The 27,289-nt window shown below is 37.3% G+C and overlaps 1 protein-coding gene across 1 annotated transcript; it reads right to left on the bottom strand.

Moving 5' to 3' along the window:
• Window positions 1-70: 70 nt before the first annotated feature.
• On the bottom strand, window positions 71-26,277 carry SYTL3 (synaptotagmin like 3). Its single transcript, XM_018078143.2, has 15 exons — window positions 26,104-26,277; window positions 24,489-24,704; window positions 23,021-23,085; window positions 20,395-20,446; window positions 18,901-18,973; window positions 17,897-17,969; window positions 14,407-14,531; window positions 10,574-10,717; window positions 7,687-7,865; window positions 5,398-5,500; window positions 3,991-4,161; window positions 3,683-3,782; window positions 2,949-3,057; window positions 1,868-2,073; window positions 71-523 (listed from the first exon to the last, which is right to left on the bottom strand). Exons 1-15 carry the CDS (start codon window positions 26,211-26,213, stop codon window positions 393-395), a joined length of 1,857 nt encoding a protein of 618 aa, XP_017933632.2. The 5' UTR covers window positions 26,214-26,277; the 3' UTR covers window positions 71-392.
• Window positions 26,278-27,289: the final 1,012 nt, after the last annotated feature.

Here is a 27,289-nt window from a genome sequence, read left to right as displayed (position 1 = left end):
AACCTGAGAGTGAAAGCACATAACTTTCCTCCTGTAACAGTTATTTTCTCTGAGTATTCCTAGCTGTGACTAAACAATGAGAGTTTGGCTATGCCCAGAAATGGAAAACTGCATATTTTCTGGCTACTGTTGCTTTGTCAACATAATGCATCTCAAACTGAGACTGTAACTCCTCAAGAAACAATATTAACCTTATACTCCAGCTAGAAACACAAGTTAAAGCCTTTACTTTTTAAGAAATAAAACATTCAGAATGTCACACACTTTCAAATACATAAGTCTATTCCCCAAAAGCCAGAGTGGATTCATTTGCATCATACTTTCCCCAGACCTGAAGTCTGGGGAAGTCTAAAATATCACAAATGGGGAAGGAAAAGTTGTGTGATAATTTCTCATGATTTAAAGTTTTCCTTATTTGAATGCAGTACAAGTGTAAAGTCCATCCACATGTTTGGGTTGCAGAGCACTTCTCGCCATTGGGGCACTGACTGAGAAACAAGGTCTGTAGAGCCAAGCAGTTCCTCTGCAAGAAAGCAAAAGGAAAGGTCAGTTAGTTTTCACTAAGCCTTACCCAGCTTCAGGCCCACTTGGACTGGTTAACAAAATAACCTGTTCACCCACTTCTACAGTAATTTCAGCTCCTAAGGCACTAATTGCAATAAATTGTATTTATACTTTTGAAGTATTACTTACATCCTGTAAACTAGGATTTCTCTCTGAAGATCTCCGCTTGCAGCAAATAAAAAGTTTTTGGTTGTATGACTAGAAGCAGAGGAGCAAGTGTGTGCACTATTAATAGCTGAATGATACAAAATCTCCTGCTTCAGTTCATCTCCAGTACCTTCAGTGCATTACTAAGCTTAGGGCTTGAATCACTTACAAGCAGGTAGCCCCTGCTCTAGCAGAAAGGAAAATGCTGGGTCAGATAATCAGAAAAAGTTCATGAGGAAGCCTGCAAAACATTGACTTATCACTAGTGATAATACTCCTCTAAAGTGCATACTGATACCCAAACAACATGACAGCCTCAATCTTTTTTGAACCTGTCATCTCAAATACTGAAACCACAGCACTTACTCTTAGGGAGGATGGGGCTAGGAGACTCTGTTGGTCAGCCCTCAAGTGATAAGGGTTGGACTTGATGATCTCAGAGGTCCCTTCCAACCCAGCTGTTTCTATGATCCTGTGATTCTATGATAATGCTTCCCTGCTCAACTACCAGGGAAACAGGGCCTATTTAGCAAGAAGAGGGTTTTTCAGATGTTTCTCAAACATTTCTCAGCCTTCAGAAAGAAAGTTTGCTCTTATGTTAGAACAGAGCCCAAAACTCACACATGCAATGGCCCCTTCTGAGCAAGTTTCACCTTCTGTATTTCATTGATTGGATTGATTTGTGGATGTAAAATGATAATCAGAAACATAAGCAAGGTTGGAGTCTACTAGATCATTAGTTCTTGTGCTTTCTTTTGATGAGAAATCATTTAAAATTAGCCAATTCATAAAAAACAGTTAAGGGAATAAGTCTCTAAAAATACAGAGAGCTTTGGGTGGAGTTAGAGCCAGGTTGTTTCTGTGCTTGTCTTGGCATGGCTCTGACCTCAAAAGTCACCATGTTAACAAATAGCTTTCCTGAAAATTTCCACTGAAAACCTTGAGCTTCCCCACAGACCTGAACTAAAGCACATGCATCAGTTCTTGCTGGATCAAAGCCCAAGACTGCAAGTTGCTTATGACAGAGGCTGGGACTGCATGCATAGGCACGTGATAGCAGGTAATAAATAGCATAGTATAATTATTGTTGTTTAGGATGTAAACTAAAAGACCTTTTCCCCAAATTACCTTCAACTTTTAGTGGTAAAGTACTTACTTGTACCGAGCTTGGCTCCTCCTAGGAATCGATCACTTGAGCTGAAAGTTGACTTGTCCCAGACAGTCAAGTGTAGACATGATTGCTGTAGCTGAGCTGGGGTCACACCATCGAAGACAAACAAGTGTTTCCACTGAGGATAGGCTTCTTTCTTCAGGACAGGAGACTTTTGCCTTACCTCTGCTTGGTTTGGAAGGATAAGACAACTTTCCCAAAAAAATAAGAGTTCAGCAAAGTTACTGATTTCTCAACAAGAAAACAGAGCATTTGCAATAATCAGCTAAGGCTCTTTGTTTTACCTTAAAGAGCAAAAAAGTTTAGCTTAAGTACAAGATAGATCATGGTGCTAGTGTGTTTATTTTGGGATTTGCACCTTCTCCTGCTTGTCATTAATGTGAGTGCAAGTAGGTTCTTCTGGTCTGCTTTAACTTTGCAGTCACTGACTGCTGAAGGAGTCTTTACTCCACGTGCTGTTATTCAATACTGCCTAAAACCTGTCTTTCAGTAGCTAAAATGCTCACCCATTTCACCAAAGATAGGTGCCACAGCAGGTAAAATAGTGTTATGAGATGTAAGTTTACCCCAGTATTATACTTCTAATGGCATCTGATGCCTGACAACAGGAAAGTAAAATGATCCCACATACAAGCTACTCAGCATACTGAAGAAAAATTCAGTCCCTTCTCTTTCAAAATGTCTGGAATGAAGAGGATAAAAGTTTTCAATGTATCCCAAGCTTTACTTAATTCTGCAAAAGCTGAAACTAGGAATGACGATACTGTATTTGTTTGCAAATTTTTTTCCTCTCCTAATATCTAAAAGCACATACTTAAGCTAGTGAACTCTAAATTTTAATGACATCATTAAATTCTAAATTTCAAGACCAAGAGGGCAGGTGGGACCTGTCACCACTCTGCAAACTGCTGCTGTTCTGCAGGCACTCAAATGAAGCCATTACAAGGAAGTCTAAGTGTAGACGATGGCAGTTTCAAATGCAGTCTGCTGATGAAAACATGTTAATACATACATTTGCATGGAACACGTGACATTTCCTATTTGTAGTGTTAGGTCTCATACATACCCTTTAACAAAGGAGTTCAACACTCCAGCAGGTCTCAGCATGGGCAAGTTCTTAGCCCCAAATATCATAATCTGAAGCTGGCAGTTGGGAACTCCTTGGTCTTTGTTTCCTGAAAAAGGGAGCCCTTATCACATGAAATGCCCAGTCAGTTCAGCTCATAGCTTAAGATGCTGTTATAAGTAGGGGAATGCCTAAGTGGTACTACTCAGATAAGGAGTCATAAGGCTGTACTAGGAATATTTGAAAGATTTTAACATGTTTGTACAGTGTATGATTCACACAAAGAAAACCAAGCAATGAGTAGCAGGCTGCTTTGTGATTTCTGTCCCAAAGATAAAGCTTTCTGCTGTGTTTGTGAAATGTCAACACAGGACGGTACCCACAGAAACATTTCTCTGGAACAGTCAGAAGCAGGAGAAACAGCCAAACCCACGGTGTGATACTGCTCCTCTCACAGCTCTAGGTACATAGCAGAGACCCCAATACACAGGCCTGCACAGGGAGGAAGAATTGAAGAAAGCAAGCTGATAACTTTGGGGTCATTTGGAAAAGAAAAAATTAATACACCAAAAAGCACCATTTGCTGTAGCTGTTAAAAATCCCATACAGGAATATTACATGGACACATTGCCAGTCCTTCATTGATCTCAATTCTTTTCTAGCCAAGGGATTCACAGAATCATAGAACCATTTACACTGGAAAAGACCTCTATGAATGCTGAAACATTTTATACCTTCAAAATGGAAATTTTTATACTGGGCTGGTACCAAGAGTCTTGCAGACAAGAGGAGTTCCCCGCTGTACTGGGTAAGATCATCTTCAGGCTTTTCAAGCTTAAGAAAGGGACATACAGAAGTTTGCATTACTGCAATCATTCTCTTACACATCTTTGTCAGAGCTTATTTGTGTTTGTGACACATCTTACTAATGGGCTGGATTGACAGCATTTTTCCCTCAATGATCTCAGAAGGGTGATCTTTTTCATAGCCTTTACAGCATCTTGCTCTTAAAATAAAAATAAGAACAAAAACTAAGAATCACCTTGGGTTTGAGTTGATACCAGTCAAATAACTGCATTGAGTCCTCTTCAAAATTCCATGCTGCCAGTGGAATCACTACTTCCCCCAAAAACACCCTGTATTTGAGTGCTCCCGCATGCCACACAGAGATCTGAAGTTGCCGACTTCGCAGCTGGGAGTATTCAATCTTGTACTAGAAAGATAAACAGCATTTACAGAGCAATACACAGGATGAATGCAGCCCACGTTCATGACCTGCTTACAGGAAGCCCAGGCACAGCATGGCTGAAGGCAGATATGAACCATGATGTCTGCGTATGCTTTGCAATCTGCATATTACCCCACAATTTAAATGCTAAATAACGCTCATTCAAATATATATCAACATTCCAGGAATACCTTGACCTGCCTTGCTAAAGATTTTGATTATTAATTCAGAGCTTTAAATAATTCTTGACCATTTTTGCTGGGTTAGGTGTTTTTTTTTTCATTTGTTTGGTTTTTTGGTTTGTTTGTTTCTTTTTTTGGTTTGGTTTGGGTTTTGTTGGGGGTTGGGGTTTTTTTTTATATTTCTGTTTACGCTCCCAGCAGAATTTGTCTGCTCTGGAGGCCAGTTCAAGATTAAGACATCTAATGACGGTGCTGAAACTCCCATCCTGTTCAGTGGACATCTACTTAATGCAGTCAGTCAGCAGGGGCAAGGAAGTAACTCAGGTGATCACTAATTAAAGCCTTGATCCACTCCCCAAACATAGTTAGAGCCCTTTGAGACATTGTTGGGTATCTAATATACCACATGGTATACGGTATGTGGGTATCTAATATACCCACATGAGAGTGGCAAACATGATACCCAGCCCATAGGTGACCTACACTGAAAGCTGAAGGCAATGGAGAGGCAAGGAAATCACTATCCATATTTAGGCTGTTGAATCAGAAGCTGGGTGTAGGCTCTGTGGCTAATCACCCTGAACCACCCTGGGCTCCAGTGATTCCCAGGAGCACTTGCAATTCCCTCTAAATGCAGGTGCCTTAACTTGCAGCTGAATCCCACCAAGCTGGATCTCAGTGGCATGATGTAGTTCACCTGTAATAGTGCTATGCACTTTTGACCATTTTCACTGAATTCAGTTCCTGAACGTACAAAACCCCATGTCTATGGAAGACACTTTGCTTTTGCAAAGGTAACTCAGAACAACACTGGTATTCATTAAAAGTGCTCTCTTGGACAAAGGCAGACTCTTCTAATGGTTTGCCATTTACTGTTGCAACTCCAAAAGCATTTTCTCTTATTTGGACTGAAAAAACCATAATTTTTAAAATTATTATTGTTAGCGACTCCTAAATTTGCCCTATCAGGTCGATTCAGAACTTGCAGGATTGTACCATAGAAAAGCACACTTAGCAGCAACACAGTTGCAAACGGTACCTTCAAAGTCTCATTGAACTCTGGATCCACTGTGCTCTTTTTGACAGCTGTCTTTCGCTTGCTCCAAGGAGATTTATCAGGAAGTAAATAAACCTTAACATACCTTAGAGAGAGAGAGAAAGATACATTGAAAATGATCAGAAGGGGCAGGGAGAAAACAATTAGATGAGAGGAGTTTTTCTTATTTCTTAAACAATTTTATTGATTTTGTAAGTTTCCATCAACAAAATGGCAAAATGTGATTTATATCTTTTCTCAGTAAAAACAGATAGACTATAAGGAACCCTGTGTATCATTCTGCTAATGTGCTTCAATTCCATTGTAACTCAGAAAGGATTAGGATCTGAATAGGAATCTTCTGGTTTTGTACTCTTGGCCTCTGATAAAATAGCCCCTAAAGAAATCACCTTCCAGGTTGAGTGACAGTTTTGATGAAAACAAACAGCATATTATGTGCTCAAAGAAAAAAAAACCCTCAATCAACTTTAGGATCACTGCTGCTTGTTCATAAAGAAAATATCTTGTCTTCACAACACTAGGTACCATGTAGCAAAAAAGGTATTATCACATAAATAATACATAATAATTCATAAGTCTTAAAAATGCTAATTGTTCTAACAGCCACTAGAATGAAAATGGGAGATTGCCTAAAAGTTGTCAAAATTGCCCTAACATTGATTCAAGGAAAACCAGGAAAAAAAGTTTCTGGAAGCTGAGTTGCACCAAAATCCAGCAGTAATGATTCCTACCCAAAGTTTCTTATGTGTAGGTCAAGTGAACACTAATACCTAAATAGTCTCCTTACTATCAGTTCAGTGGGCTATAATTGGGTTATGGCTTCAAAACTTAAGAGTTTTAGCCATAGAGAGTGCTCACGGCTTGTCAGGGAAAGGAGTGATTGTTTACTTAATACTAAATATTTTTAAACTGTATTTGTTGTATATATTTCACATATTATGATTTAAACCAATTCTAAAACAGCCTTTTGATTAACTTGCTGGGTAAATAAAAATCAGCTGTACCTCATATCATAGCTGCAAAACTTACACATTTTCCCTATTTTTTCTGAACTTATCCATAGATAAAACTACTTTCTAAAATACACAAGTCCTAGAAGTTTTAACCTCTTTTTCTATGACCTCAAATCAATTTAATTAAAATGTAGCCAGTCAGACTTCAAACCAGCAAATAAGCTAAGTAACTCAACAGGTTTTAAACATCAGTTAAAAGTCTGCTTTTCAGCAAGCATGTTAAGAGAGTTATACTATAATTTTTCTGTTGGCTTGGAAACCAACAGAAATATATAAATATGTGCCAATAGAGAACATAATGTTTACTACACAACACTTCCCACATTGCCTTTCAGCTTTCCTGTAATTGTTTGCTTGGCTTAATTACCAGGGGACTTAAAGAACCTTGACCCACTTCTGAAGTGCTCCCAAACTGTCCTGCTCCACAAGCTGCTGTTCCAGCAAGGCACTGCTCATCACCAAGCTTGTCTTCATGACTATTCTCTGCAAGATGCACAAAAGCCCTCGACCTTCTGGGTGAAGGTGACTGCAAGTCCTCAGTTCCAACATGGTCACTCAAATGCTCAAACACGGTGTGACAGCAGGGACAAGAACAGGTAGTTAGGTATTCTACCTGTTGATTTTCTATCGGTGGTTGCTGCGTGGTCAGAGAGCATTGTTAAGCAATAAAGAGATAAATCACCAAGGCTTAACTGTCCAGCAAAAATTTCTATGGCATATTTTATCTACAGAAGTAAATATTTCTTCTTCTTACAATGATACGTAATTATTAAGCAGCCTTAGACTTTAAGATCCATTGCAGCATCTGAAATTTCCACTCTCATTACAGAAGATAAAAGCATCCAAGTAGTATAGCAATCACCCAGTGAGCCACAGTGAGTCAGCAGACATATTAGGAACAGGTCAGCCACTTACATATTAATTTTCTGGGCACAACTTAAGAACTAAAATCTGAACAGCTATTCTTGAGGTCCAAAGGTACTCATCAGCAACATAGATACCCAACTGCCTGCTCACAAGAAGGGAGAGGGACAATTCCTAGCAGAAAATTGTAAGAATGGAATAAGCATTGGTATGAAACATATTTGTCTTGCAGTGTGTATATGTACAAAGGGCTGGTACGTATGTTGGAGGTTCTGAAAGTGCCAATATGGCATACCATCATATATCAATCCATTTCAATCACAACATGCATAAGTATCTCAAAAAACCAGAATATTTGCCTTATGTTTTTTCTCCTCCTCTGCAAAATACTTACGGGTTACACTTTTTCTTCTTCTCTTCTCCGTAAGCCAGGTTCTTGCATCCCTTGATGCAAATTTCCAAGATGTAAGCTTTGAAGATGTATCTTAAGGCAAACTCTATTTCTCCTGTGACATTAGCTTTGCCAAAATTGCCAGATTCAGTGCAAGTGCTGTTAAGACTAAACAAACTTCCCTAAGAAAAGACAAACATTTGGGAAAATGAGTGTCAGATCAAACAGGACAAAACATTTATTTCCTTTAATAGTCAGTATCTTCATAGACATTACTGTAAAGCTACTGCAAATCACAAAATGTAAGGTAACCTGTATAAAACATTCCACTGCTTCCATAATAGCCCTGAAAATTATGACTGTAATTGCAATAACAACTGCTTTGCCCTGCTCTAGGGCAAAGCTCTCTAGGCTAGGAAATTGCTTTGTTAAGTAACTTCTAGATCTAGAAATTGTCTTAGAATAAAACTGCTATGTCGCTTCCCATAAGAAAATTGGGTAAGTGTCTGAAAGGGATTGAAAAAAAACTCTGAAATCTAAGAAAGTACAAAACATTGAATTAGACTCCTTTTAGTACATAGCACACAGTAGAGTACACCACTGAGACATTAGTTTCTGTCGTGTATTAAAGGAAACATAAGTGGCCTGCACATTCCATAAATACTTTACAAGATGCCTCAATTCCACATAAAAATTGCACACTTTGTACTGCAGACCAGTAGGATTCAGGAAAGATTAAAATAGGAAGACTTCCTGTTGTTGAATTCTGGTGCAAAGAGAAGGTGTCTCCTAGTTCACCTTGTTCTCCTTTCAATCTACTTTCACCTTTGGGGCAAAGGTTTGGATGCTGTCCATCCACATATACAAAAACCACTTGCATCCAGCACTACAGAAGCCATGACAGGGCAAAGAAGGAAGAGACTATAATGCTTTCTGTGGCCCAGCCCAGACATGTAACTTTATGGTGCTATGTAGCCTTCACTGTAACAACGTATCAACTAAAAATAGTTTGGTCTCCATTCATTATAATGATATTCTTTAAGGTGAGCCCTAGGAATTTTTTACATCGCATTTGTCACGAAGACTCAATTGTTGTTGTGATTAGTCTCACAGCAACATTGCCCTAGATTGCTAAGATATCTGTGTTAGATCACTCCTCCCTCTGAAAATAAACACCAACCCACACAGGACTGGTTAACCAAGGAGTTCTGAATTGCACAACCCAGCAGCTAAGATTGCAGAGTAGTGTTTATAAGATCATATCTCTCTTCCATGTAGATACTTTTCTTCATTTGTGCAGCATGCCAAATACTCAATTCACACCAACAGATCCATTAGATTAAAGCACCTATCTACTCTATCTTATAAACTCTAAGTAACACACATACATGACAAAAGAAGAGCCAAGTGCTTGCTGAGGAAGTCAAAAGAACTTCAGGACTTTTTTGACCTGATGCTTGTTGCACGTAATCTTGCTCCCTCCATAAGATGTTTATCAATGTAATCAATCTCCTTTGCAGCTTTGTTTTGCTCTGCTCTTTCACTCACTGACATATTTTTATTCACTTGACCAGAAAATTATTATTTTCCACCAAAATCCTTTATGGTAATGGAATACAAAGAGTTTTGTTTTAGCTCATGTCCTATGAAAAGGTTCTGTGAAAGTCCCTAATATTTATTCCACAGAACACCTTATTTATTTAGAAAGGCTGGATAGGTGTCCTGGACTGAATATCACCACACCTCTCCTAGCTGCTCAGGTGTCACATACATTCAATGTAGAAGTCACCATCCTTTTTGTTCAGCGAACAGGGATTTAGCAATGACTTAATGTATTGTACTTCTGGTGGCATGACTGGAAGCAATGCCATCTGATAGTTGGGAAGATACATTTTTATGGAGTGGCCTTCAATATCCAGCACTTATCCATAAAGAGAAGCTTAATGGAATTTGTCCCCTCTTACAAGATAGTAAAAATATTACAGTTTTAAGCCTGAGCCCTTTATAGACCAGTTCAAATGGTCTATAGCATCAGGAATGTAATCCACAAGTTATTACCCATTTGTCAGCTTAACACCTCAGACTCCACAGTGCAGTAAACTGTCAGAGAGCACCAAGGTCCCTGTGTGTGTTTATACTTCTCTGTAAAGCCAGCAGGCTGGTTTAATTTTGATTCCCTAAATCATTTTACAAGGTCGGTCATGAATTCTTTGGATACTTCACCCTGCTTAACCTTGTCACTAATACATAGAAATTAGCTTCCACAGTTAATCATAGGGGCTTTAAAGTATGTGCTGAATTCATTTGTAACCAGCTTCCCTCTCTCTCATCTGCAGTATTCAAAATGCCATCCATCAGAGGATGATTCAATATCATGCCCTAAGCCTATGAACTGCTCCTCTGGCTTCCATCACTGCCAGTTTCCTCTTCAATCACTGACATTCTGACATTTGAATTTCCACTGACATTTCCAATACCACAGTTCTTGTAGACTGACAAAACCCTTCTGTTAAATGAAGCTTGAAGAGAAAAAGCTAACTATTAGATTAGAAAGTACTATGTTCATAATCCCAACCTTAATATAAATTGGGAAGAATGTTAGTTGCATTTGCAAAATTCAGAAGAAGCCGCTTTATAAATTATTCATTATTAATTGATGTATCCATCTATCAATTATCCATTATTAATTTGATTTGGCTTATGCTTCAGAAAGTTCACAGTGTTACTATGAGGACCATGCCAAAGGCAATCAGTCTTTCATCAGATACAAACTCAAGTAAAATTCTTCCTTCATTTTGTAATATAATCTAAAATACACCAATGTTTTACACAAGCTTTTATATTTGTTCCCTTTAAGCACCTGTTCTATGTCTTTCATCCTTTAACTTACATGTTTTCTGCCATCACAGAAAACCGTATCGCTTGTGGGACTGGTTGTTATGTCTTCTTCCTCCTTGCAACTACTTTTTGTCAAAATTTCACTGTCATTTTGGGCCCCAGTGATGAGCTGTTGCAGACTGGGTGTACTTTTCATCTGTAAGAAATTCAGAAAGTAGGTTTTTTTAAGATAAAGAAAATGTCCTGGTTCCTTCAGGAAAGCTATCAAAAGAAAATGCAGTAAATAGCTACAGTTGACTCTGATCAAGGTCATGCAGGTGGCACACTTTCAAAGATAATGTAGTACCTTAAATGTTGATTTATAACTCTCTCCTTCCAGCTAGTGGTACATTCACTATATTAATAATTATCTAAAATCAGCATACCACTAGCTAATGTAATGATCACTACCACAGCAATTATTAACAACAGTCTACTAATAATACACCAAAAGTAGTAATATACTAATAAAAGGCCTTATTAGCCCTTAACAAAACAGTAATTTTGGAAGAAAAACAATAATCTTGCCTCCAGGAAATGAAAAATAGTATTTTGCAATATGTATGACACATGCCCATGTTTACTTATGCAAGAATGAATGTACGTTGAAAGGGACTTCAAAATAGAAAAAGACAAGTTCATATTTAACTTTGTTTATAGAAAAAGCTTAAATTTCCAAGGTGTTCTTGACTTTGCTTTGACTATGTCCATTCACCTTTCCAATTTTTCCATGAAAACTCTGATAATTTGAGAAAAATTGAGATAGATAGATAGATAGATATAGCAAAACTCCTTGAGATTTTTCTTCAGCCACCTCTGTTATGCAGAACAACAGTTAATAGAAAGAAGTGCCAAAAGATTAATACATATGGCTAGAAATATGCTGAAATTAGATTTTAGCTCATTCAGGCACACCACTTTCCCTGGATAATATAATCTATGAAAAACATATTCACAGCTCAGTGGGTCCAAAAAGAGTGAGGTGAGAAATTTTATATGGTTAGGATGTAAAAAAATAATTTCTTTTTCAAATTGTGTAACAGAGGTTACCTGAAAGACTAGAAAGAATACAGTCTGACTAAAATCAACAAAAAGAATTGGTACTTTTTTGTATAAAAGAAACAGGTAATATATACTTAACAAACCTGAGAGCCCCTACTGCACAGTCAGCAGAAAGCACTAAAGAATGAGGACAACAGATGAGATAATATATTGAGATTACTTCTGAAAAAAAACAGGATGTGCAAAATCCTAACCATAATGCTGTTATGATGACACACAGATACTGTTATGTGTAATAACTACCCGACCTTAAGAAGAGATGTAAGAATTATGTTCCCTTGTGAGAGGGAAAGAGACAGAAAATGCATTGAGAATATAGTCTCAAAAACCCCAAACAAAACCAAAATAGTGTATTTCCCAGCACAGAAATTGCCTCCTGCTTTATAAAACCTAAACCACCACAGATTTAATTTGCTGAACACAACAGCCTACTACACATTGAATTTTAGCTTCTACTTGTATCAGGAAGACTTTGGTTGTGTAATACAGACAATAAGTGACTGACAAGGCACCATAACTACCAGTGCTAAACTTAGCATCAGGTCGCACAAGCAAGACTCCCCCCTAGCCCAGCTCTAATGTCACAGGAGAGGTATCCCACAGCTACCAATGCACCACAAACAGCTTCCACACATTGCACATGCTTGCTTGTTCCCCCAGGAAGGCAGGTATAATTGCAGTTCCCTTAATAAACTTGGAGATTCTGATGACAAGAGGCCCTTGAAAACACTATTCAATTAACTTCCCAAATCCAGATTTTACACTGGCTGGTGGTTTTTGCTATTGCATTGGGGTTTTCTCACTAATACTGAGGTTAAATATAATGTCTTTAAACTTTAATCTGGAGGAATCAAGCTCTGAACACATCACAAATTTAGAAAACTTATCTAAGAAACAGATAATGTTCTAGAGAACGAAGTAGTGCCCCAGTTTTATATACTGCACATTCAGCTATTACTTTATAGTCATTCCCAAGAGAAAAATACACACTTTCCAGGGGGAAAAAATCCACTGTTTTGATTCAGTCTCTGATAATGAAAAGTTCTCTCTGGTGTGGAAAGCACAACAAGTAAAATTTCTATACCATATTTCATTATAAATGTAATTAGTTGTTTTGCAAGTGTAATTTAAAATATGTTCTGTCCCATAACTTAAGGTATAGTTCTAGTAGGGATATAAACAGCTACCCTTACTAAAGGAAAACAAAGATGGGAAAGAAAAAAAATAAATTGAATAATAATAAATAGTGCCATTGACAGAAATTAAAAGTAGTTTTTAAACACACAGTAACAACACAAAAAGTCATGATATAAGTGTGGGAAGAGAAGAGTAAAATTTCCTTTAACATGAAAAAAACTAAAATGTCAAAAATTATGTTTACAAAAAAAAAATCAACAGTAATTCCAGTAAAATTAAAATTCTAGCTTAAGGATAGTCTAACTGGTTTAAATGAAACAAAAGGTTCCTGGTTCAGAGAAATAGTGCTCTGGCACACAAACAACATTGAAATCTATCTTTCAAAACCTGCAATGCAAAGTGTGGACATAAATTAAGTCCTAAATCTTTAAAGGGGTGATTTAAACCCCACATAAATAATTTGGAATCTTCTACTAATACATTTCTCAAGCCAAAGAGTCCATATCCATCTTTTTAACATGACAGATTTTTTGCGATCAGTGTGAGATGTAGCATAGTTGAAATCCACATTATCTCCAACTCTGATGCTTTAAAAGAGCAATGCTCTGCCTGTGGAATAAAGTTAACACTGAAATGTGGCTTGCCACAATGAAAGCAGCACTCCAGTAACCAGTAATTGTCGCCAATTCTGTTCATAATTTAATTTTATACAAAAATACCAGAACTAATTTCACAGAGTTCACAGACCTTGCTGGGCCAATTCAGACTGCCATTCCATGCAGTTTGATATCCTGTCTCTTCCATTTAACAGCACCTGACACTTCAGAGGAAAGTGAACAATGTGCACCAAGGGAGCTGTGAGTAATGTGTGCCAGGAGGTCTGGCCCAAAGCAAGAGCTTTTCTCAGCACCTAATTCAGGCACTTAGCAGACCACATTTACCTCATTCAGATGAACAAGGCAATTCAATAAGTAGCCGCTATGTGGAAAACTGAGTGTGGACAAAGTTCAGTCACTTGAGAGCTGAAAGCATACAAAACAAAATCTTCAGTGTAACTTTAAAGCAGAAGTGTGACATCATTTTCAGCCCTGCACAATTTGTGGGAAAACAGATGACTGGATTTTTCTCAAACTTCTCAAGAAAACACTGAAAGTTAGAGACTGTAACCAAAGCAAAAGGAAAGGGGAAGTTGCACAGCAACTAACAGTAATGTTTTCTCCCTGCCAAGTCAAAAATGTTCAAAGATTGCCAGGATGGTTTTGGGATGGTCATAGCTTGGTCCTGTTCGGCAGGAAGAGGGCAAGACAGAGTACATCTCTGCAGCCCAACAATCACATAGAGCAGACATCAAATCTGCCTCAAGAGAGCCTGTGAACACCTGAGAGCAAAATGACCCATCCCCTCCCTCTCTATATGAAGGTCTTTGTAAAAATCTCAGTCTAACATTTCAACTCTGGACTGAAATCAATTGTGCAAACTCTGTCAAAACCCCTGTGGAGAATAAGAGTTCTGATCATGGTCAGTGAACATCAGCTGAGCTCTGTTCATACAAGTAAAATTCCTCTGTATAAGTCATTGCTCTCACAAATATATTTCATTCATGAAACAGCTCTTACAGTTCGAGACAGTGTATAATAATATGGATACCTTGCTTGTAATGTTGATGGCAGTGTCAGACTGGCTCCTTCTTTGCCACCTTCTTTCCACATTCTTCCCAAAGTCTGTGGTTAGGACACATCTGTCAGTCATATCATTCTGAGACTTTGAGATTTCTGAAGTGAAAATAAAGAGAAAAGTCACTATAACAAACTTTGCAAGCAATCCTTTAGGATTTATAGGCTAATTCTGTAGCTTTCAAACTTTTATCCTGCAACTTTAGTGTTGATCTCCTAAGAGTAAGAAACAGATGGGAAGACAAGTGCATGTCACATTTTATGTAATTATACTTTGCCTGCCTAAATCTTTCCTGCTATTTCAATTGGAAATTATACTCTTTGTTGCCTATTGTCAGAACTACTGCCATCAAATACAGTTTCCTTGCAGAAATAGCTACTACAGTCCGTATGTATAGATTGATTTGTAAAGTGGTTTGGTTTGGTTTGGTTCAGGATTAAAGCAAGATCATTATAACAACATAAAGCAATATGACAATGAAAATCAGAAAGCAGAGCATATTGGAAAATATTTAGAAATTTATCCAAAATATGTATGAAAGGAGAGATATTACATACTCTGTTCCCAAACCACATATAATTTTAAGAACATGACTAGCCCTCATTGACTTCAATAACATTACTCATACAGATAAGCTTAGCCATACTGAAGTACCTTATTGAATTAGCGCTTCAGTAACATCTAGTTTATTGTCAAATAAATCTACAGGGCAACTGGACATTTAATGCACCACTTTTCACTTCTTATTCCTCAGTGTACATTCAGAATTTCACTTAAAGGGAAGGGCAGCACTCATCCATGATTTCTGAAGTTGAAAATAGCAGGTTTAGCTGCAGACACTTTGTTGCTAATCCCAGATAGCTATTTCATGTACCACTTAAAAGTTATTAATTCTTCATGAGAGACTATCATATGTTTAATTCATACAGAAGAAATAAATACTTTTCTCACAACATGAACCTCTGTGGAGAAACCTCTCACACAGCAGACAATATGACAGTGATGGTATTGAAAAACAATGGGACTCAAGTGTGATTTTTAAAAGGCACTCTGGGGTAGTTTTGTTCTTAGCAGCAATCAGTCCTCAGATGTTTACTGTACTCTTTGTACATCATTAAGGAACCATGTGACCTATTCAAATGCAGGCTCAATTAAGCCACCCCCGTAAATGAAACCCGATTTTTAAAATACACAGTGAAATCAGAGATCATAAAAGAGAGTGAGAATTCTGATGGAATAGATACAATCTGAATATCTTGAGCAGCAGTCAAAGCGGAAACCCCAGCTTGCCTTACACTCTCCTAAAATGAACAGGTTACAGAACAGGTTATTGTGAGAAACATGAATGTTCAGTTTTCATATCTATTCCTCCTTTGGCTTCTCTACCCAAACGTCAGCAAAGATGGACACTATCTCTAGAGCCAAGGGTGGCTTTTTACTGCAAATAAAACTACAGCCAGTAACTCATTTTACATTCACCAAATGGCAACCATTGGATTATAATCTCCTGTTGCTGCCAAGCCACGCTGGAACAGGAGGTAACAGCGTAAAGAGCAGACTGTACAATGGCCGTTCTGTGCTGCACTCGCTAATCCTTTGTTCCCACTGCTCTCACACACACCCCGGCTCCAGTGATAGAATCAGAGGCATAACGAAGTTCTCCGTGTTTATTTACTTCAGTGCACAGGAGCGGGATGTATTAAATACCTCTGCAAACCAGGACATTTTTATCTAGATAAGATACAGAGTACTAACTTTAGACACTTGTGACCAAATGCTTTTATCAGCACAGCGCCAGGCTTCACTGGAGGCCATATTGTCTGAAAAAGTTGGTTTCTTAAGAAATCCAATTCTTTCTCTTCGTAAGACTTCCAATGCTTTTTAATTATTGACTTCAGTGATTGCAACAGCCTGTTATTTTCTCACAAATCGAACTGCTCTACCCTAACTGAGGATGGTATCACCTGCATGGGGTTTCTCACACAGCTGAGCCGATCTAACAAGTAGCTGCCGTCTCCCTCTTCAACCACTGCTCTTCCCTCCTCAATCCCTGGCTCCTGACCACATGGTACCCTCCACTGTACATGTTCCAACACATATGTCCTACCTTGAGCCTATTGACTCACTAAACCAGCAGAAAAGTATCTATATGTTTTGTCCAGGTTAATGTTATGCCCTTAAAATTAGCTAAACCAGTTTCCAGAGGGGTCCAGAAACACCAGTGCTAATTCAAGTCACAGCAGCATAAGGCTAGAAACAGGGAAAGAAGAAAAAGATGTGAGTGGAGGAGGATCTTCCATTTGGTAGTAGTGAACTAATAAATTAGCTTGCTGCAGTCCTGACAGTCTTTACCAGTAACTGTGGGATATGACCAGGCTTCAAACTATCAGAAAGCTGGATAAATTACTTTGCACCCAGTTCAGTGCTGCCTCACCTATCTGCTTCCAGTAACAGTGTCCTATACTACCCTATATTTTTCTGTGTGGAGCAACAGTCACTGTGTCTCTGCATGGCTTTAATATGTGTTCACGCAGACTCAACATTGAATTTGCATAGTTAAAGGAAAACAGCCCATTAGGGTGGGTAGAAGAAGCTAAAGGAAAGACCAAACAAGAGGTAAGGCAAGAGGTTAGGGGGAAAGGCAGAAAGGCACTAAAGCCAGTTTTATTCAGGTCTGGGCTCACATGTGGGGTTGTGTAAGTTGAAGCCAGCAAGAAAATATTACGGTTTGTTCAAATACATGCAAATTTGCAAGCCTCTGTAATCTTCCTAAGGCTCAGAAGTGGTTTTCTTCTGGTCATTGATGCCTTTGTTTTTCACACTGCCTGGCTGTCCTTAGTGTAGTCAGTCTTAGAGGTGCACACACAGTCTGCAGCCCAAGGAACAAGCAGCATAAGAGAACGGAAGGAACCAAAAGTATCAGAATAAAAGAGGAGTTGTTAAGACTGGACGGCACCTAGAAATATGCACTGCAAAAAACCCACTCAACTAGACAGACTGAGAAAGAGGAAGGAAGTCCTCATGAAAACTGCCAGTAAACGAAAATATTAAACTCTACTTCCATTAAATAGCAGACTCTTTGACAGTCAGTTGTGGTTCAGTCAGACAGAAAACATGAAGATCAATACAGCAGAAATTGGTTATTACTTGGTGCTAACATGAGTTAAATACACTGTATCTGAAAACCTGGTAAACTTAAAGATTGTATACTACAGTCTTTTCAGTCTTTACAGGAAAGCCATTCTGGGTTGATATAATCAGCAAATTTAAAAACTAGCAGAACACTGAAGGAGAATTTGATTTACTATATTATTTTTCAGATTGGCATAGCCTTAGCATTAATCATTTCAGCCATTACTCAATATCCTTGTTTTATAACTATTTCTTGGCCAACACTGTGGCCAAAAAATTGAAACATTTGACTTCATTACTATAGAATGACAAAACAGTGAAAGCTACTTACTTTTTATATGTGTTGTGAGAGACAAAAACAAGTTTTCCACAGATTTATTAAACCTTTTAGACTCTCCAAGTTCCTGCAAATGGGAGATGCCATGAGTAAGAAAACACAACATTTGTCATTTTAAAGTTTCCATGATTATATCAGATGGTAAGGCTGCAGCCCTTTGCTCACTTCTGTAGAAAAATATATCTGAGGACATACATAGGCATAGTTGAAAACTGTCAGCTATTGAAGATGGAAAGTAATCTTTTCAGTTCCATAGTCTTTGACATATAAGTGGAACTCCTTGTAGGAAGATCACAGAGCAATTTCATAAATACAGCTAATTACGTCACCAGTTTGTTGTAATGTGGTTAATACTTTTATCTATTACAGATGTTCCTGTGCCTCTGAATCAAAGTTTTGTCAAACTCCAGGTATGCACATAAGACTGTTTACAGAACTGCAATGGGCTTAAAAAACAGACCTGAGGACCCAGTCCAAAATGAACCAAAATAGTGATTCAGTGCAACTTTTATGTGTTCTGAGCCATGTCCTACTATTCTGTCCACTAGAAACTGTAATGCAAAGGCAACCATCAAATTCACTGTTCTTCACTCAATAACAAAAGTGACACATGAAATGGTCATTTTATAAATAACTATTGAATATCTTAGGAACATGGGATCCTCTTCAGGTTTGAGGGGAGCTCAGGAGATCCCAGTCCAGTCTTCCAATAGTGAGGCCCCAAAAACCATATGCAGTATTCCAGTGTCAAGAAGAGTGGTGGAACACTTCCCTCAAAAACTGGAAACTAATTGAAAACAGCCCTCATAGCCTCTAATCTTTCTCTCCTGGTACCAACACAGCATAAAAATAATGACAAAGAACATAAGGCATTGTTTATATGGCAGTGTGATGTTATAGCAGTTGTTGTTTACTACATTTCTGTGGCTGGCCTTTACACATGAATGAAACTCTTCGAGATGAGTATATATATATATGTATATTTTGCGGATACGTACATTTACCATCACATTGATTCCTGCTGTTGATTCTGTGAAAGGAGGTGGAGTTGGAGGTACGACAGAAATTTTACTAGAAATTTAAGAGATTAACAGTTAACAACATTTAATATATTATGCCAATAGATGGATAAATAAACCATGTCCATGCACAGTATCTTTATTATATGGTCTTTCCTGTACTCAAAAAAAATCTGGGTTGACATCCTGTGTCTTTAAGGGTTGCAGCACAAGTTTGTTGCCTGTTCTTAAAAATTAGGTATACCTTTCTATCTTCTTAATTGTGGGCTGACCTAGGTAAAATTATTGAATTAGAACTACCAGGAAGACCTAAGTTAGGACAGACTCCCTAAACTTCTATACAGCTAGCAGTATTACAATCTGTGTTCTGAGTTCTAAAACACAATTCCTGTATAACACATCCCATTTCTATTTCAGAAATGTTTTCAGAAAATAGTCATCTTTATTTACAATAATGAAAGGATCCTTCCTTGCCTGAGTCCAGAGCTGTTAGAGGACCTTTACAACATTCCTGCCATTCCATCTGTGGTAAATAGTGCTGGTCTGTGAAAAAGAATCTAACTGTTATCTGACTGATTCTGTTATCACAGCACAATCACAGATCTCAAGGCAGCTGCTAAACTTCCTTTTTGATTCTCTTCTAGTTTTACCACATTTACGTAAAAGCGAGCTCTGGTTAGGATCTTATCTAGTTGACTATAAGTTTCTGTCTTATCCAGCTATGCCTAGCCAGATAATTATAATAAATTGAGACCATCTTTATATATGTTACTTTAAGTGGGATTTTGGGGGGAGGAGGGGGTTTGGTTCATTAGTTTTATTTTTGGTGGTACTTTTTGTTGTTGTGGTTGGGTATTGTGTTTTAAGGAAGAGGGTTACTTTAATACCATATAGTTTAAGCAGACTGTTCATTATATATCACTGGTAATAACTTAAGTATGGGCATGCTTTATCCTCTAGTCAAAGTATTTATTCACTCTAAATTAGACTTTTTACTTTTTTAAAGTTTGGTTAGTGGAAATGTCTAATTGAATACAGAGCTTCCTGTCTACTATTTATTCTAAAACTGTCATATCAGCAATACCTCCCATTGAATCAATAATGATGCTATTATGACAATTAGTAAATAGTGTTCATCTATGATCATTTAAAAGTATTGTGCAAATTTAACAGATAATGGTATAAACAGTTATGCAAAAAATATAAGCACATAAAAATAATGGACGTCCCTTCATTTCAAGGAAGACACTATTACTCTAAACATAGTACTCTGTTGTACTTGAGATCTTTTCTATGGATTGCTGACAGATAAAAGTGACAATTTTTCTACGTTTTTGTCATTTGTACTCCAAAAGTGTTGAATTTTGTTTTTCATAATAAAAAAATACAAACTGTTGGCTAGTTTATAACATAAAATATATAACCTATACAAATTCTCAGTGTCCTAGGACCGTTTGTCCTTTTGAGTATTACCTCAGTTTCTGATAAGATTTCAAGAGCTTTGCACCAACTGTTTCATGTCTGCCTGTGAAGGAGGAAAAAAAATCCAAAGGTCATTTAGCAACAACAGCAGTTACTAATGCCAGTATAACACTTTTTAAAATCAGTGCCTTTCAGGAACTGGCCCGTATTTACAGAAACTCGTGCACATATAAGTGAGGAGTGAAATCGATTCCCACCTAATGCATTAGCATACATGCCAAGCAACACAAGTTTCTCCTGTGTCACAAACTGTGGTGATTTCACCTCTCACGGGTGACACATTCAGACTAACTCTTCACAAATGCTAAGGACAATCACATACAGATGCTAACAGGCCCATTCCTACAGGTTGCTAAGTGCTCTCAGCCTCCTGACGTCCAGGAGGCAGGCAGTGCACCGGCCCACTGCACTAAAACACACTTCAGCCATAAAACTCAAACACTAAGGAAAGCTTAAAAATGTCTATAAGAGCAGGCACATGGTCATCTCTTGCATTTCATGAAAAATTCCTCTCACTTTTCCTACAAGAGACCTGAACAACCATAAAAATGCTTGACTAGCTCACAAACATGAGCAAAACCCTCTTTAAGACTATCCCTGCAGGGAAATAACAACCATGTCACATTCCTCAGGTGAGCAACCACATGGTGTAAAGAACACCCAGGAGCAAGCACTTCATCAGGCACAAAGAATGAAGACTCATAAAACTCTAGTCTGTTCCCAGGTGATCACAAACACAAAGAATGGCTAAAAGCATGTTACAAATGACCAACTAAAATTATCTGGAGTATCTTTAATTACTAATAATTCCTAATACAGAAAGCAGCACATAATCCACGTTTTACTAAAGATGGTATTAACTATAACATTAACTATAACATTGCTTACATAAAAGTAGTAAACCTTGGTGGTGATAGAAATAATAGTAAGCTCATCAATATTACAGCTTTCAATCAGGACTCCATTATTCATGCTCTATTATTAATAAGTAATATTTACTATCTTAGATTTTAAATTTATTAGCCATTAAAGGCAATATACCACTTTAATGAAAATATTGATCTTATTCTTTAGGTAGAAGCTACCAAAAAATTAATAAAAAGCATACTGATGTCACTCTTTGGGTTATTTTAGTCTGTAACATGAGAAAATTTCACTGTAACATGTATTTTTTTTTCAGTTAAACTTACTTTCCAGTGAATACTTCACTTATGCTGTATTTTCAAACCAAAAGAGGGCACTGTCTCTCCAGGATTGAAGAATGCACAAAGGCTGCTGTGTTTCAGTTTGCCATTTTTTTAACCTCTTTAATTATATCAGTTGGTCTAATCAAAGGAACTAAACAAAACATATTTCTCCCTGCAGGTTTATCTTCTGTATATCTTTAGATCCTTGTGACTTCAACAGTATAACTAAGCAAAATGCTTCAAGCACCCACAAAGCTTTGATAATTCAAAGTGAGAACTCATTTATTTTGCTGGAAAAAGAGACAGTCAGTACCTTCAATAACAGAGAGATTGATAAAATTACCAGCTTTAGACTCACTGAAAAGATCGAGGGGAAACTATTAATAACAGTAATTGGATAAAATTGTGGTTTTAAAGATCAGTCAACTAACACATTAAAATCAGAAATTGTCTTACCTAGAATGGACTACAGTGAAATCTTTCAAATTTGAAATTAATTTAATTAGCAGGAGCTGTAGTTTATTTTCTTAATATGCTACTTGTTGTCTTTCATGAACACCTACTACCCAAAATTTGACTGATAACCTTCTTACACTTATAAAATTCTTCCTATTCAAGTTTCCCAAGACATATTTAAAGCCCAGTTCCTTCCTTTTCTCCAACTACTCTTAAATCTAGATGTAATGCAGATACTGGAAGTGAAACTCTATCATTTGACTATGTTCAGGCACAAAATAAAACAGCTGCCTATCTGAAGTGGCACTTCAAGGGAAAGAGGAAAGAAATTCTCTCCACCAGTTATTGTAGGTGAAACAAAAACTAACACCCCCTTGGCTGACAAAACACATTCCCCACAGAGCGATCCATCCACATCCTCTATAATTTCTTTTAAGGCTTTGTACTTTTGATGGCACTGAAAAGACTGAACACAAGGCAATGGCACAGCTGCCTGAAAGTAACAAAACAGTAAGTGTTTAGCTCTCTGTTGATTTATAGCTATATATGTTTTTCTTTCTTCCATTCCATCATTTCTTTCAGGTTTAGAACTTTCTCAGTGGAAACAACTGAAGTTTCAACTTTGACAAATGATGGATGCAAGATCATTTCCTTCCTGAATTTATACTTTAACATTTCTATATTTGCTTTATGTCATTGTATTTCTTAGAAGTCTTACACACTCAATAATTCAAAGTGATATGGTCAGCAATCTTCTTATTACTCAAACAAAATAAGTTATACTTTAAAATGCATCCCGCTGTTTTGTGTTCATGTTTTATTTAGTGCAGAGACAGATGCACTGAATGGCAATTTTTGATACATCTCTCATCAAATGGAAGAAACATTAAATACAGTGGCAGACTACATTCTGTGTTTCACTTAGATGATGATTACATATTACATAGCAGCTTATGGTCTATTTCAGTGATTACCTTCACCTGGATATTTCTTTGCTCGTTCCTCAAAGAACCATTCACCAGCCTTTACTTTAACATCTCTGAAAAACAATGAAAAGATATTTGAATCATCATGTTCCCAGGTGCCTTTCTTCAAATGTTTGGTAACTATTTAACAATACAAAAACCTTTTTCAATCCTACCATAAAACTAAGATTTCTTGACTGCTCAATCCATTGACCAGTTTTGTTGTGTGTCTGAAAAAAACAGAGGGGAGATATCCCTGGGAGGGAGTTGTTTTAGTTTTGAGGTTCTTCTGTTTGTTTTCCTTTCTGCTATGTAGGACTGCCCATGGAAAGTGATACATACTGCTCTAGGCATTGCTCTGAAGCCAGGAGTCTCAGCTCCATTCCAGTCTATACAATCAACTTGCAACACAGCCCAGGCACTTGTGCTGCCTGGCATCCTGACTGTTTACAGCTGCAGCCTACTCTGAGAAGCAGGGAACGTCAATGGTAGAGGACATGGTTCCAAGCAGAACTTGGGGCAGCTATCAGGGAGTGCTGAGCTGTCTTTTTATAAACTATAACTCTCTTCCAAACTGTAGAAAATTACTTCAAACCAGTACAAATTTGTTTAGTTTAAGACCAGTACCTTGCCTTATATTTCCCACTATTCTAATCTCATTTTTCCACCTTCAGAGAGAGTGAGGTGGTGGATTAATCTTGTGTTGGCATAAAGTAAATTTTCATCCAAATCCTCACCCTTTGTACAGGAATATATATCATCCAGCACAGCTTTTGACTAATTTCCAAAACTATCATTCTTTGCCTACATATTATTTTTCATCAAAAGTGGAAATATTCTAAAATATTTGGTTTAGAAAGATTCTAAGAGATAAAATGGACTATGAAGGAATATCTTGATATAAAAATTGTACCAATATAGTAAAAGAAAGATTGTTTTCTGTGTCCTGTAAAACAAAACTAAGATGATATAGTAACAGAAAATCCTAATAGTGGTTTTTTGCTTTTTAAATTTTTATAAAACATGACTACTTAGTATTTATCAATCCAGGTTCCTCACTCCTGTAGTAAAAGGCAGAAAATAATGATTAGGAAATTGTTGAGAAATTGGCTATACTACAAAGCACAGCACTTTCAGCAGCTTGTTAGGATGCACTGGTTCAATATTGAGTCAGGGGAAGGAGTTCTCTCTATGGTTTAGACTGTTGCTATGCTTTGCTGCTATCGTCTTTGCCCCACTACCTCTGGCTTACCTTGAAGATCCATTTTGCTAAACACAGGAAAGGAAATCCTGACTATGTGAAGTATAGCACAAAGTTCCCACCGATTTCATTGCTACCAGGACTCCAGCCAACATTTTCATTACGCCAGAGGTTTCGTTTCACTAATTGTTTAAGCAACAGATGCAAAAAACCAGTGGGCATCCATTGGATGACCAGTGTAAAACAGCACTTATCCAAACCAGTAAAGTTTCTTACCCATGAGCATAACAAATGGTGCATTTCCAAAGGCAGGGATTTAGGCAGACACGGCATTCAGAGCATACTCGATGACTGCAGCCATTGCATACTGCCCCTCTGTTCATCAACAACCCGAGAGGTTTCTGACAGCGAGCACAAGATCTCTCCTGATATTCATGGCTTACATTTTTTGCCCCTTTCCACCGAAGCTGCTGTAGATGCAGTTTCAGTTTCCTAACCCCCCAGGTAAAAAGAAAGAAAAAAGAAAAATTTTAAAAATTAAATAGACCAAAATCCTCATGAAAGTGAGCTAATACCCTGGTTGTGCAATACCATTACTAGTGGGAGATAGGCCCTCAAGTGTGACCTCAGTTAAGCACTGTCTGAAGGCATCCACACACAGCATTTTTGCAGTGTGACTGTATGTGACCAGAATTGTGCAACTAACAGAGAAATAATTTAGTATAAATGGGGTTCTGATCATGTTAGGTGTTCTCAAAGCAGGGTATTGAAATCGTGTATGCAGGTGATTACGCATTGATCTACAAAAACTGAGACTAAATGGTGCTCCCTTTCATTTCATTTTTTTTAATCATATTTATTCAAGAATCAGATCTTCTATCAAGTAAAAAAACTCATAACAAATGCATAATCTGAAAGCTAAATAAAAAACTACACTGGCCCAAAAGATCAAAACCTCTCCTTTTCATTAACTTTGCTTCCATTACATGTACGAATAATCAAGATCTATATTTTTATCTGTTACCAACACCATCAACAATCGAAAGGGATTTTCTGATCAGTTCAGATTTTCTATATAGCCCTTTACTTACTTTTCACTTAATTTTTTTCATCTAATATGCCCAGTAATACTTACATAACTGTTCGCTGTAAGCAAAGTTTAAGTTTCCACATTTAAGACACTAAAAATTTATATCTTATCCACACAAATACCTTGTTTACATGGGAATGCAACGTCACAAAGAAAGGTACAAGCTGCAAGGAAATCTTTGTCCTTGATATAAAGCAAAAAAAGTGCTGGAGAAATATCCTTTATTCTCTCCAACTGAGATACTTGCACAATGTAAAGTTATTTAATAAAATCCTTTTCCTAACAAATGGCACCTATTGACACTATTAACAACCTCTGAAACAGCATTGTGTGCTTGCCACCTGTTGTGTGTGAGAAGGGACAGTGATGGATTTAGCACAGTGAGCAGGTATCCAATGATTCTTAACTCCAGTATTGGCACAACTTAAGTTAAATAATCCAGCCAAAGATCTGAACGTGTTCTGTGTTACTAGGACTATATATGCATACATAGGAACATGACAAGAATGCCATAAGGCCTTCATAGAAAAAGTACAGGCAGCAACTGAACTTTCTATGAAGGCTGAAAGTAAAATTAATCCAGTATGTTATTCACAGAACAGTATTTGCTCATCTTTAATGTAGAGTCAATGGAATGGTAAATTCAAGAGGGTCTGGATAATCCTTGGTTTTCCCAAAGAATAAAAAAGCATTAGGTAACAAGAAGTTATAAAAAGGAGTACATTTGGAAGGACTAAGTAGAATAATAGTACTTCAGGAAAAAAAAGGAACAGAATACAGGAATAGGGGAGGAGCACATACCTTATTCTTTCCTCTTCTGTTTTTCTCACCATCTCATCACGGTACAAGACTTCCAAAACAGCCTCTCGTTCCAATTCCTTAAGGAAGTTCAAATTAAATTCACAGGCCATTTTCTCCAAATTTCACTTGTTCTGTAGACTCCTATCCTATGGGTTCTAGTATATCCAGAACAATGTTCTGGGTGTTAACTAAGTGCCTGTGTTCTTACTCAATTGGTGATGTGTTTCACTGTGTCATGCCCTTGAAGAGAAAAATGACTGTGTCTGTCTTCACACAAACAATCACTTAGGTGTCTCTGCAAACCAGGGAATATGAACAGTTATCAAGATCACAGCAATCTTGACTTTTTCATGTCCTTAAACTTCCTGTTCTTTTCTTATTTTGTTTTTTTTTTCACTGAAAGTAGTTCCAAAAGAGATGAGAGCTTGCAGCAATGTCCCAGACAGGGCTTTAACTGCCTCCAGATGGAGGGACAATAGTGTAAAAGAGTGAGGGGACTCGTTTGAAGTTTTTTATTTGTTTTTGTAGATATGGGATTTCTGGACCTAGGAAAAAAATGAAGAATACGTGTTATTATCTCTTCTTTCCAAGACATTTAAAATAGTATGTGAAGAACACATTCTGCTACACTCAAACCTTTCATACACTAATTCAGGTACAGGAGAGGTTTTAAGACAGTCCTGTTCTTCAAAGAGTCTCACCATAATGCCCATTAACAGTCAGGTACATATCTTTGCATTTTTCATACAGTTAAAATAAAATAACCAATAAAAAAGTTTAAGTTAGTTCTGACCACAGGCCTGCAGGTCCCATGACTGGAAAAGTCATAGTCCTTGTGACAAAATTTTTGATGAAAAAAATGCCCCTTTCTAATCTCATTTTATTGAAAAGACAAAACATCACAAAACTAAGAGGAAAGACATCTCTAACAGTCATTTTTATCAATTACCTATGTCTTTTAAGTCTAGATAAACAGTTTAATAACAAATAATGCTATTCTCTTTGTTAATACACCAAAACAGTAAAAAGTTATTATTTTCATCTCAGTGCACTAACAATTTTGGCCCCAAACCGAAGAAGTTCAAGTACAAGCATATGAGAAGTGTAAAATTAAAACAGAATCCCAACTGTAGTTTGAATGTATTCTGTGATCTTCATTTTTGCAGAACCTCCACCAAAATATAAA

The sequence above is a fragment of the Manacus vitellinus genome, unplaced genomic scaffold (assembly GCF_001715985.3).
Source record: "Manacus vitellinus isolate BGI_N305 unplaced genomic scaffold, ASM171598v3 scaffold_4_pilon, whole genome shotgun sequence".
In the NCBI taxonomy this organism is placed as follows: domain Eukaryota; kingdom Metazoa; phylum Chordata; class Aves; order Passeriformes; family Pipridae; genus Manacus; species Manacus vitellinus.
This window is presented reverse-complemented; position numbering and strand designations above follow the sequence as displayed.

Bases quoted from the DNA above. Each gene is read 5' to 3' on its own strand.
- SYTL3 (XM_018078143.2), bottom strand. From the start codon at position 26,213: ATGGCCTGTGAATTTAATTTGAACTTCCTTAAGGAATTGGAACGAGAG. The intron at 5,501-7,686 runs GTAAGTATTTTG...TCTCTCTCTAAG, and splicing joins AAGAAGAAAAAGTGTAACCC to GTATGTTAAGGTTTATTTAC. The intron at 2,074-2,948 runs GTATGTATGAGA...TTTTTGGGAAAG, and splicing joins TTGAACTCCTTTGTTAAAGG to TTGTCTTATCCTTCCAAACC.